General features: G+C 42.2%; 1 protein-coding gene across 5 annotated transcripts in view; it reads right to left on the reverse strand.

The window, feature by feature from the left end:
- RPTOR (regulatory associated protein of MTOR complex 1) overlaps positions 1-12521 on the reverse strand; it is a 297098-nt gene that overhangs the window by 139726 nt on the left and 144851 nt on the right. For all 5 annotated transcript variants that reach the window (XM_042840943.2, XM_042840944.2, XM_065562859.1 and 2 more), the window contains exon 7: positions 9601-9660. In XM_042840943.2, the coding sequence (XP_042696877.1) occupies positions 9601-9660 (60 nt within the window). The remainder of the gene's footprint in view (positions 1-9600; positions 9661-12521) is intronic.

A 12521-nucleotide genomic window follows, 5' to 3' on the forward strand; every position in this document is an offset into this window, starting at 1 on the left:
CAGTCTCTTCGGATTTTGTTTTTCCCACTTCATCTCTAAATTAGTTCCTTGTGAATCATTACTCATCTTATCAGTGACTGACAGACACTAATGAATTACTGATTTCCAGCCTGTGACACTCCATAATAGTTATAATGGAAACAAAGGTAATTTTAGTACCAAACTTGTTATTTCCAGTAATTTTTGTAAAGTGAATTTGGGGCTGTTGAAAGGTGCTTGATTGTCAGACCCAGAGACTTGAGATCTGTGTTCTCAAAACAGCTACAGAACAGGTAGCAGCAAGGCAAGCTATACAGCTCCTGCCTATGTGACTCAACCCTGATCTGCAGGGACTATATCTAGGGTTTAGAAGACTGTCCATGTCCCACAGATAACATGGTATGTCTGCTAAGATGTGTAACAAAACATTGGTGGCAAGGGAAAATGATTCATGTCAATTGTGATGGTTTTTTTTTTTTTTACCATGAGTATTTGGTCATTACAAATGATTGTAACCATTAACTCATTACAGACAAAAAAACTGAACAGCGATCAGATGAGAGGGACTTCTGCTTACTAATTATCTGTACCAGACACCAATAAATAGCCCCGCTGGGAAAAAGCACTCTACGTCATTCTCAGTCCCCTGAGTTTCCCAGGTTTCCTCACATTCTGTATGTTCCTTTTAAAAATTGCATTACTTAACTCCAGCATTAGTTCCAAAATATGGATTATTTTGGCTCCCTCTCAAAGGATTGATACTATAAATGCACTGTAGAGGCAGCAACGTGCTTATTCATCAGGCTGCTGGGTTAGCCTAGATAATTAGAAATCTGGGCTCTTCAAAGAAGGTGCAGAGTAATTTACTCCTAAACTCGTCATCTTAATTAGAAAACAAACTCCTTTCCCAGGTTTAAAGACAGCTAAATTATAAATTACATTATGTACTACTGTCTAGCTAGACTTGTCATGGGACTATAATAAAAACATGTGTTCTCTATAATGGATATCTTTATCAGATTATGATGAAAAGGTTTTAATGTTTGCTATCCTCAGGAACCTTCATTCAGAACATTTTCAGGAAGGCAGCTCTTCTAAAAAGTATGTTATGGAGATATGAAGAAGGAGCAAGAACTCAGAAAAAACTGTTATAACAAGTACCCCCTACAGCATTGTGAGGAGTTTGAGTGCAATACTGAGAAACGCTTGATTTCTGGTCTCAGCAACAGTAAAAGAAATATACTATGCAGGGTGGGGTGGCCCAGCAAAGGACTAGAAGGCCAAGCAACTGTTTTGCTTTTTGATCTGGGGAGTCGTCAGTCATCTGTTTCAGGCAAACTGATTCCTAAACCTGGGTAAAACTAGTAAGCTCACTGGAAAGCAGAGGTTCACCTGCACTGAGCCATAGTTGCCAATGGCTACATAAAATCCGAAGTGGCTAAGAGGTTCAAGAGCAAAACCAACGAGCCTTAGGAAGTTCTTTACAGAGTGGAGTTCTGACACCCACCCCCCATTTTTTCCTTCCACAATATCTCACAAATCTGACCCATCCCCCACTTATTCCCAATACAATTGTCCACACCCTAGTCACCTCCTGCCTTGACCTCTGCAACAACCTCCTCCATCTCTGACCTCCCTGAAATCAATATGGCTCCTCTCTAGTACATGCAGAATTCCTGGTGCAATCATCATTTTTCTCATTCAACCGGACCATGAACCTCCCTCCACTGGTTCCCACTAGTCAGTAGTATTGAGTTATAACTTCTCATCCTCACCTCTGGGACCCTTAGGGTGACCAGATGTCCCAATTTTATAGGGACAGTCCTAATATTTGGGGCTTTTTTTTATTTTTATATATATATATATAGGCTCCTATTACCCCCCACCCCCGTCCTGATTTTTCACACTTGCTAACTGGTCACCCTAGGGACCCTGGAGGATTCTACCTCTGTACACATCACAGATCTTTTGCATACCTGCTCTGCCAGTGATGCCCAGCTTGATGTCCCATTAATTTTCCTCTCCCATCTCTGAGCTTTTTCCTACAGCAACCTTTATACATGCATTGACTTCCCAATCACAGTTCACCAAACCACTACCCTCACGTACTAAAAACTACTTACTTAATGACACACAGAAGGAATTAATAAATCCAATAATAAATTAGAGATGGAAAATCCATTAGCTTGCTCCTCTAGGTTCTACCATTGTGTTCTTTCTTCTAGATGAGGGGTTCTCAAACTTCATTGCACCGCGACCCTCTTCTGACAACAAAAATTATTACACAACCCCAGAAAGGTAATCACATAAAAAAATCAAGTTAATTTGACAAGATCTATTTTCCATAAACCCATGCTGTTTGGCATGAATTACCCTCCTTTAATTTTTTATTAATCGAGGCACATCTCAACCATTTCATTATTTAGCTCAGGATCAAAGTCAGGCTGATAGGCCTATAATTATGAGCGTAGTCTACCGTGCCTTTCTAAATAATGGAACAACATTAACTTTCTTCCTGTCCTCTGGAACCTCTCCAACAGTCTAAGACTTATTGAAAAATCAGCATTAACAGTACAGAGAACTCCTTGGACAGTTCTTTTAAAACTCCTGGATGCAAGTTATCCAGACTAGCTGCTATTTACCCTCTTTAGTTACTGTTGAATGGAAAGTACTTTATCACCCTCATATAATATGAATGCATCATGTGGCTTTTTCCCCAAATCCAGAACAGTAATACTTATTGAACACCTCTGCTTTGTCTACATTATTATTGACTGTTCCACCATTTCCATCTAGTATTGGACGAATACCATTGTTAGAATTCCTTTTCTTTCTAATATATCTAAGAAACAAGATGTGGTGCTAGATTCCCGTGCTCAGCAGACAGAAAGGTTTGACAGGATAGCTTTTGCTAATTTATCTGTCACTTGACCAGACGTGATTTTTTTAGCACTGTGGTTAATGAAGTCAGAAAAACTAAGAAATTATTTTGCCACCTCCATTTTTATTTATTTATTTATTTTTCTGCTTCTGTTGTTTAGATAGGTTACTGCAATCCAGAGCATTTACTAACAGGACCACAGCATAGACAGCTACCAATTTCATGCAATTTCTATACAGCTTGCTGAAACAAATGAATTATTCTAGCTTTAAGTATTTAGGTTTTAGAATTATTATAAATCTAGTAAAATCAGTAACGTATGTTAACTCTCTCCTGATGTTATGCTTTTATATCATGTGGACTCATAACATCTGTTTGGCCACAATTTTTATATAACGTTGCTCTAGATGATACAGAAAGATTTTAGTGACTGATTATGTCACCAATTTACAGTGCTTAGGATTTCGTTCAGACTAAAGAACAAAGCCAACAAAGTAAACCGCTCCCCCCGTTCCCACAACATCTGCCTGTTTTAATATACTCTGACTTTTCTTATTCCATTGCTTAAAATGCTGCTATTGCAACGGCCATGAAACAGATTCAGGGGGAGAAGTAGAAGATACAAGTGGCCCAGGTGGGTTTAAAATGACACTGGTAAAGAATACAGCATTGTTGTAGTCATGTTTGCCAGACCCAAAGAAGAGTTCTGTGTAAGCTCGACTCTCTCACCAACAGATGTTGGTCCAATAAAAGATATTACCTCACCCACTGGTAGAGATGTCAGTTTTGTCATTTTCAATTTAGAGTCATACAAGGACTCTTAACCTCACTTGCCTTGAAAACACAAAAAGATGACCGCAATAAGGACATGTGTATGTCACCCAGCCAAATTACACAATAAATCAAGAAACCCATCTTGGCAGCCAGCTTGACAGCTTTGTCAATACGTAGCAGTTTAATGATTAATCCCGTTCCCCTGCCCCTTAATTTATGATTTTACATCTTTGAGAATATTCTGAACCCTTCTGCCCACTGGCTATTTATAAGCAGTATAACGCATAGCTGCCCAGTTACACAGCCTAGATATCCTGCATTTTCAACTTGAGCTAGCGGCTTCACATATTGTACTCTCACCTAGCAGTGAAACAGAACCGATTTTCAAAGGAGACAACTTTTCTCCTCCAAAAAAAGAAGAACAGGAGTACTTGTGGCACCTTAGAGACTAACAAATTTATTAGAGCATAAGCTTTCGTGGACTACAGCCCACTTCTCCTCCATTTCACCTTGAGGTACTCACATATTTGCAATGGATTATCATTAATGGTCTGTGAAGGAATGCTAGTTACACCTGCCAATCAGGTGATGGGAGTGCCTGACCATTGTTCGCTCATTAATGCCGGATAATATGGAAGCCTCCTGTGATGGAACTAAAACTGTTCCACTCAAATTCAAGTTCTTTTGAAAGTACCATCGCAAGGTTGGGAGCATCTTGTACCAATAATCTGGGTTTAAAGGAAGTGCACAGCTCCAAAGGCAAAACACCTAGTTGTTACTGACTACCGTGTTGGGTGCTAGAATTTCTAGGGATAGTACAAGCCAGTCACAAGGATCTTGTACTCCATCTGTAGGTACAAGTTACAGATTTGTACTGTTAAAGGGGACCAGCCATGTCTGACGTGGATACCCCTTGTTCTAAAGCAAACTATTAGAAGAGGAAAACAGATGAGGACACTGGTGTTCAACTCATTTTAGTAACCTCTCGGGAGCCAGAAACCTAGGTGGCAGTGATTAGTCTTCTGTGCCTACTCCTGGAAGGGGAGGACAGAGTCTCTCTGACCATAAGAAGAAATGCCACTTCTTCCCCTCTGAGCATGTCTAATCCTTTGGGGCTAGGAAAAGCAGAGCTTCAACTCTGACCTCTTTAGGCTCTTCCCTTCACGGTGCCCCTGAAACTGTATGTCCCTCCCAACAGTACTCTCATCCCTGTAGTAAGGGAAGCAGGTTGGTCTCCAGGAACACAGAGACTTTGAGAGCTTGTTTCCCTACTCTAACTTCTTAAGCGAGTAAGAACATGATGCATGCCAGTTGGAGAGACACCCTGGATACCCTTCCACACAGAATATTCTTAATGATAATTAACCTAATTGTTATTTCATGTCAGTGCTTAATAATATACTTATATGGTACCCCCAGGAGATTGCCACTTGTATGGACAACTCCTTCAGGGTTTAAAGACAGAACCTCTTAGTTTTGCTTTCCAGACAGCTCAAAATCAGAACTGTTCAGGACAACATCCCTCTGTCCGCTCCAGGGTAAGTAGGCTTGGCAGCATTCTTCTCCCCCCCGCCCCCCCATTTTGATGATTTTTATCAATTCTTATTTTTAAGATTGCTCCACCAGGAACACGGCCTCCTCCCACACCTTGTATTGCAGGGATCTGGCGTCACCCACCCTGAGGCAGTGCAGGGAGCCCTCTGCAGCTCCGCAGTCACGGACCTACTCACTCGCATGACAGCAGGGCTGCCGAGGGTTCCCTGCATGGCCGCAGGGCTGGTGACTGCCAAACATTGCAGGCACACCCACTGTTGCTGGTTGATATAATTTTTCATCAACTGCATTGTGCCAGCTGAAATTGACATTTACCGACAGTTACTGATAGAAATCAAACCCTGCCAAGCTTAAGCGTAAACAGAGGAACCCTCAGGCCACCAGATCATCACCCTCAGCTAATGAAAGAGCATTAGCAGGCACTGTGCACATTGAGATGAGACAGGCATAACCCGCGTGCAGGTTTCCTTTCTGCTCCTCACCTCCTTGCAAACACTCTCGCCCCAGGACAAGGGGCATGCACTGCCATAGGGCACAGTATCCAATGGAGAAGAGCGGCTGCATCACTGACACATTACTGAAAACAACTGCAAGAGCTGCTTTTGGTAGTTTTGCTGAGTTGGGCTGGGCAGGTTCCATTTTCCCTTCAATAATCAGAAAGCAAGATAGAATAAGAGACAGAAACCAATGAGCCGCTTCCAATTCCTCACAGATTACAAGCCACAAAGAGTCCTGTAGACCAGGGGTCGGCAACCTTTCAGAAGTGCTGTGCCGAGTCTTCATTTATTCACTCTGATTTAAGGTTTCACGTGCCAGTCATACATTTTAACGTTTTTAGAAGGTATCTTTCTATAAGTCTATAATATCTAACTAAACTATTGTTGTATGTAAAGTAAATAAGGTTTTTAAAATGTTTAAGAAGCTTCATTTAAAATTTAATTAAAATGCAGAGCCCCCTGGACTGGTGGCCAGGACCCAGGCAGAATGAGTGCCACTGAAACTCAGCTTGCGTGCTGCCATCGGCACGCATGCCATAGGTTGCCTACCCCTGTTATAGACTAACAGATGTATTGGAGCATGTCATGCATCTGATGAAGTGGATATTCACCCACGAAAGCTCATGCTCCAATACATCTGTTAGTCTATAAGGTGCCACAGGACTCTGTTACTTTTTACAGATCCAGACTAACATGGCTACCCCTCTGATACTTCACAGATTACAAGGAACACTGGTCCATCTTCCCTGCACCTTGAACAGTGCATTAGTTAAAAACCCGTACTATTCAAAAATCTATACATTGACATGAAGATTTTATAGCAATTGCTAGGACGAATCAGCATAAACAGTGTTTCAACGTGCAGTGTGACACTTAGAAAACCTCAGTTAAAAATCCACAAAGTATATTGCAAACAGGAAAAAGAAAAATCAAATGTGTTCACTGCTGGTGTAATGAAAACAAAACCTAAAAGCTCGACATGGCTCATGAGTTAGGGGATGGAGAATGTAAAATAGTTCTGGAGATGGATGAAAGAGCTGAATTAATTCTCCTAGTTCTTTTATTTACTTTAGCAAACAGATTTCTGACCCTGTTTTGCATCGGCTTCTTTTTCACAGCCGATGAGCTGAAGAGATTTCTCTTTGTTTTCCTGCATAATCTGTCACTACCCAAGGGCCTTGCTCTGCCAGTTTTAGTCAATGGTTTGGGCTGGATCCTCACTCAGAAACAAGCGGATAAGTGCTGTCACAGTTCCGGAGTTAAATGCACTCTGCTCCCACCCTCATGGACACCCCTTTAGGTTTCCGGTCTCCAACCATCACCTCTTTATGGGTGGGGACCTTCATCACCTCCTTAACAAGGGATTTAAGGTTGCAAGCTCCCGGCAATTCACTGTGCTTATCCCAGCAGGACTGACCTTTGTCCAGCCCCAGCCATTCTGCTTTCTTCCAGGGTCTGAATGGGTTTACCAGTGACCAGCCAGCCTTCACATTTATTTAGGACAAAAACATGACAGAGAAAGCATATCATAAAACAATAAACAATCCATAGGCATGCCAAGGTTACCACGTGTCACCCATCTTCCACATGGAGACCCTGGCAGGTTCCAGTCCTTCAAGCCATTCCAGCAGGGCTTTGCCTAGTTACACTTTCATGTCAGTTGAGGATCACATCAGGGACCCTCAGTGATTTCAGCCTCCTCCTTTATACCACAAGCCTGTTCTTTGTCTACTGGATCTCTTGGACATGGGCTGAACCCATTTATGCATTACTGCCTTTGAAGTTAAGGTTAATAGAATCATACTTTGGCTTCTCCTACCTAAATTGTAGATGCTGGACCCATTTTCACATAGATCAAATGTGTGATGCCAGCATGGCTTCCATAATGGTTAACCACTTAAAAGCTGCTCAAGAGCCCGATATAGGCCTATCTCCTAAAATACATTACACGGAACTTTTTCTGGCATTCAACGATACTTTGAAATATATTTGGGATTAAAATGGGCAGGTTATTCAACATGGATCTACTTTACCAATGCAATAAGCCAAAAGAGAAGACAACGCTTTGAACTGGGAATTTTAGCTGATGGAATCCTACACTCATCACCATGGTTGCAAAATATCATTTGCTACTGACAGTCTGGGAGCAATGAATGATAGCTGCAAATCACTGTACTCTACAAAACCTATTAAAAAAAGCAAAAAATGATATATTAAAACACTACTACTATGTACTCACTGACTGAATACCCCAACCCAACCCCTCCGAACACCGCAGAGAATGCCTTTCACCTGAATGAATGAATGACTCTAATCCTGGAGAACTGAAAGAGGATAATTGGCTCTAGACATTCACGTGTCAGAAGTCCAAGTCCATAGCCTATTCTAATTAATCTTGACAATGAGCGTTTCTCAAGGCAAACATCTCAGAAATTGAATTACCTTTTATTAATTGTTCCAAGCTAATTTAACTTGGGTACACAATGTTCTAAGAATAGGAAGCTTGAAAATACTAACCATGTGGCACAGATCTCAGAGACCATCCACACAAACATGTACTACCTCACCTGATGGCAAAAAATGCCTTCCTATAAAAACTCTTTGAAAACAAAGAATGCAGTAGATGAATTATGATTTACTTTTTCAATAGCTTGGGTAGCTTGCATAACCTGGACTTTGTTTTGGAGAAGAGTTTAGTCAATCATTTTGCCCTGGGCTGTCCATTAGCCAGTAGTCATGGTCAAGTATTGCTTGGATGAAAGGATTATTATAGGTTTCCATGGCATTAAGGATCGAAATATAATACCATTATTAGATAGAAAGAACACTACAGTGTGTTGAGTGACAAAACATGTCTTGTTTTTTCTGATTTTACACACGCGCGTGCACATATGCACATGCGCACACACACGTGCACACGCACACAGGCTCAGGGTATTGAATGGATTTTATGAGTCATGAAAGAGAAAATGATAGCTGTATCGAGAGACATTCACACCTCAGACAAGTATTGTGAAAGCTTCCCCTGCAGAGTTCCAGCACCGTGCACCCAAGACAGCTCTGCCCGTGCATCCCAATCCTGGCCATGCTATTCCAGTCCCGGTCTCCCCTGGACACAGCTCTGCCAATGCATCTAAATACCAGAACTGCAGGAACCATTTCAGTTCTATGCTCCCATATAGTTCTACCAATGCACCTCACTGCCTGACTTTAGACACTCTCTACTACAACAGCCTTTGCCTGCCTTAAGCAGAGGCGTTTGCCACATGGTTTTATGTTAGCTAGGATATAGGCTGAGAGTATTAAACTAATTTCACATGTGACCTTAATACGTGTGAAGTTGTAACTCCAAAAATTGAAGGCTACGAGCATTATCTAACATCTCCATTGATCCCTGTTGACAAGCTCTCTCAATGTGTGCCCAACACAACTAGTTAGGTGGCTCGACAATACTGTCTGTCAAAAAGGTGACCTGTCAGGCTAGTGTATGCTCAACGTACCAGGAATGAGACCTACGTGACCTGTAAGGTAAAAGGACTGAGCAAAGCTCTAGGGCAAGCGTAAGACTCCATCTAAACAGTGTTCCCTGCATGAATTCTTGCTTCTATAGTCACTGCTTGCTCTGCCAGCCTGTAGTAAAGACAATATAATGAGACACACCATAGGCATGAGAACAAATGCAAAACAAAGGACTAACGGGGTAAGATAGTCAAAGAAAAATGAACAGAGGGGAACTTGGTACCCCCAAGTGAGTCTTGGGCCACAGAAGTACCCCAAAGAGGTGCATGCCCACAAGCAGAATGAAGGGATCTTGAGGACAACGTGACTAAGAAGCAATTTCCCCTCCCCATCAAACCAACTGTAATAATGGAAGTCAGGATAGCAGTAGTTTTAATGTCATAAAATCTTGCTTACTTCTCTATTAAATCCAGCGTGACTCCTGGCACCAATCTGACACTCTTCTGCATGCAAAACCTGTGGAGAACAGAAGAAAAATAATTCACACTAATTAAATATTTAATGACAGGACTCTTGGAGGTTCTGTGGAAAGAATGAGGAAGATGGTTATTACAGTGTTTTTGCTTTTAAAATAACATTCGGTTTGGAAAACTTTGCCACGGCATAATGAGAATCAAACAAGGCTCTCAACATTCGTCGCACTCATGATCATGCAGTGATTTCCATCGTCACGGTGACAAGCTTGTGGTATTGCAACTGTCATAGTGACAAGTTTCCCAACACATGGAGAGAAAAAAAGGGTTCACAGTCATCCAGCAGAGTCCCTGGAGAGGGGGGAGCAAGACACTAAATAAAGCAGAGCTCGTGTACACTAGTCAAAGAATGATCTGCGTTGGTTGGGTTTCCCTGAAGAGACCTGGCACGGCAGGGGGGAGGGAAGAGAGAGCGCGAGAGCAACGTGTCAAGATCAAACACCTGGGTTATATAATTTTAAAATACAAAACATTGATTCCATTTCTCCAGCAATTAAAGGCACTACAATTTCAGAACTGCCTGTACCAAAAAATAGAGTCCAGTTAACTCTGTGGTTTGCCATATCTAGAGACTCCAAGACTAGCTAATCTGAGGGAAAAGAAGATAGGTGCTCAATTCTCAAGCATCAACTCCCTCACCCCAGACTTCTTGGGGGAGTTCCTCCACTGACTCCACTACATCCCCAGTCCTCTCATGCAGAGTTTCACAAATCATTTCCAGCAGAATACAAGTTCATATTTTAAAAAAAGTGTCTAGCCTTTGTGATTGGAGAGAAAAACCTATTGAAATGGACCTTGAACTGAAGACCAGCTGAAACCATAGGGGATCAACTGCCGAAGGCTTAGATCCTCGTTCCAGCAACTGTCTGAGCAGCAGGGCTGTGTGCTGGGAGATTCCTTTGGGGCCAGGGAAGAGAATCCTCCACCTCCATTTCCAAGCCAAGTCATGGCTGTGCCACTTCCATCCCCAATAAGTGGGGGAAGTATCTGCCCAATTTCCCATGGTACAGCAGCGAGCAAGAACCCTCAGACATCTGTGCTCCTTGATGCACAGGGAGTACACATCTACCTAGTGGAGTTCTGACGACGCTCCAGCTTTCCCCATTTTACACCCTATTTTCCAGAATATGCACTGCAGCCACCCTCTTCCTAACCAATGATAGGGCAAGGCTCAGAAAGGCTCGATGGTGTCACAGTCAGCTAGTGGTTGTTTCTGATATTCTGTGCCTTCCATCCTAAAGGACCTTAAATTGATAGACAATTTCTACACGGGGTGAAATTGCATGGCAATACTGCCCAACAGTGAAGAAAAACACCATCTCCAAAATGCAGGGGGAATTTAAGGAGGCAGAATGTAGCCAGAGCTGGAATTTGACTGAGAGACCTAGTTTACTGCCCCCATTCATATAAAGAGTGCCATGAGATTTTATAACTACATTGGCCAGGGCCTCCGATTTATGTCTCATCCAAAAGATGACCATGCCATTCCCTAACGACATGCTGCAGCCACTGTGCATTCATTCACTACTTTCTCAGAAAGTACTTTCGACTCACCACCACCAATTTATGCAGCATCAGGTATTTTCTTTGGAAGTCTTCCATCCAAACACTGACGTGAACTAACCCTGCTTAGTTAGTGAAATCTAATAGGATCACAGAATAAGGCAGTCTAACTGCAGGCCATTGTGAGATGAGTACGAGTTCTCAGCACTCCCAGCCCCTTACAGTACACACTATAGGAGACCAAGAATTGAACCACAATCTCTTGTCTAGCAGCACAGGTCACTTGCCACAAGGCAAATGGATCCTTCAGCTTCCTTTCTTGCAAGGAATTCTGGCAGATGGCTCCCCCACACCCCCAAGCATTCAGGATAGTGGACTTGGAAAAATTATCAGTGTGTCAAGCGTTTCCTTCTATTTCTAAAATAGGAAAATAAAGAGCACCTTTGAGGGTCAGCTGTAAAAAGGCATTTCCCCAAATGACATACATTTCGAAGCTGTCACTAAGCACTTCCTTTGGGAGCTTTTGGCAATGAACTACGGGCAAGACATAAATAAGCTTCAGATTTCAGATATTTCAATGGTGCCTTCGGCTTCTCAAAGGCAACTGAATAATGAATAAAAGCAGATTGCATTTGATTAGTAAGGGAAACTCCTTTTCTCCAACACAACCCTGCAGCACGTATCTGTTTGGTATTCAGCATAAGGGAAGTAGCACAGCAAGCGCTTGCGGCTTTTATGTATACAGAGCTGGGACTGCTACTGCACTGCCACTGTACTTCAGAGGAGATTAATGCAGGGAATGCTCTGAGCCCTCTTTTAATGAGGCCCCACCATTTCCCTGCAAACTCTGAAATAAGCAGTTGAGTTTACCAAACCCGCATTTAAACTAGTAATGGTCCCTCTCTATTTCCTCACTTAAAAGTAGTGATTGCCCAGAAAATGTGTGTAGAGGATACAGAACATTCTGTTTCTATCTGCAATACCAATCTTACAATCACTTCCATTTCACTGAAACATGTGGTCTCAAACAAGCAGCTGTGATATCATTGCAGGAATCCATCAGGATGGGCTAGAGGGGAAAGTCATTGCATATAAATCTTTTGGTAACCACCGGTGATTAGACAGGAAAGGCAGAAAGGTGCACACAACGGTCAAATGACTTTTAGCAAAACACTATCCTGTAAGTTTGGTCAAGAGTGATGGGAGCTCTAAAGGTTTACTGTTATCTAGAATGTTTTAAAAAAAACAGAAGCACACTTAGCAAAAATTACACTCTGTATGCGTGTTTTAATTCATCATAGTGCTACCACTTAGTGAAGTGATTGCAAGAGATCTCTCCTG

The sequence above is a fragment of the Chrysemys picta genome, chromosome 12, assembly GCF_011386835.1.
Source record: "Chrysemys picta bellii isolate R12L10 chromosome 12, ASM1138683v2, whole genome shotgun sequence".
NCBI lineage: Eukaryota > Metazoa > Chordata > Testudines > Emydidae > Chrysemys > Chrysemys picta.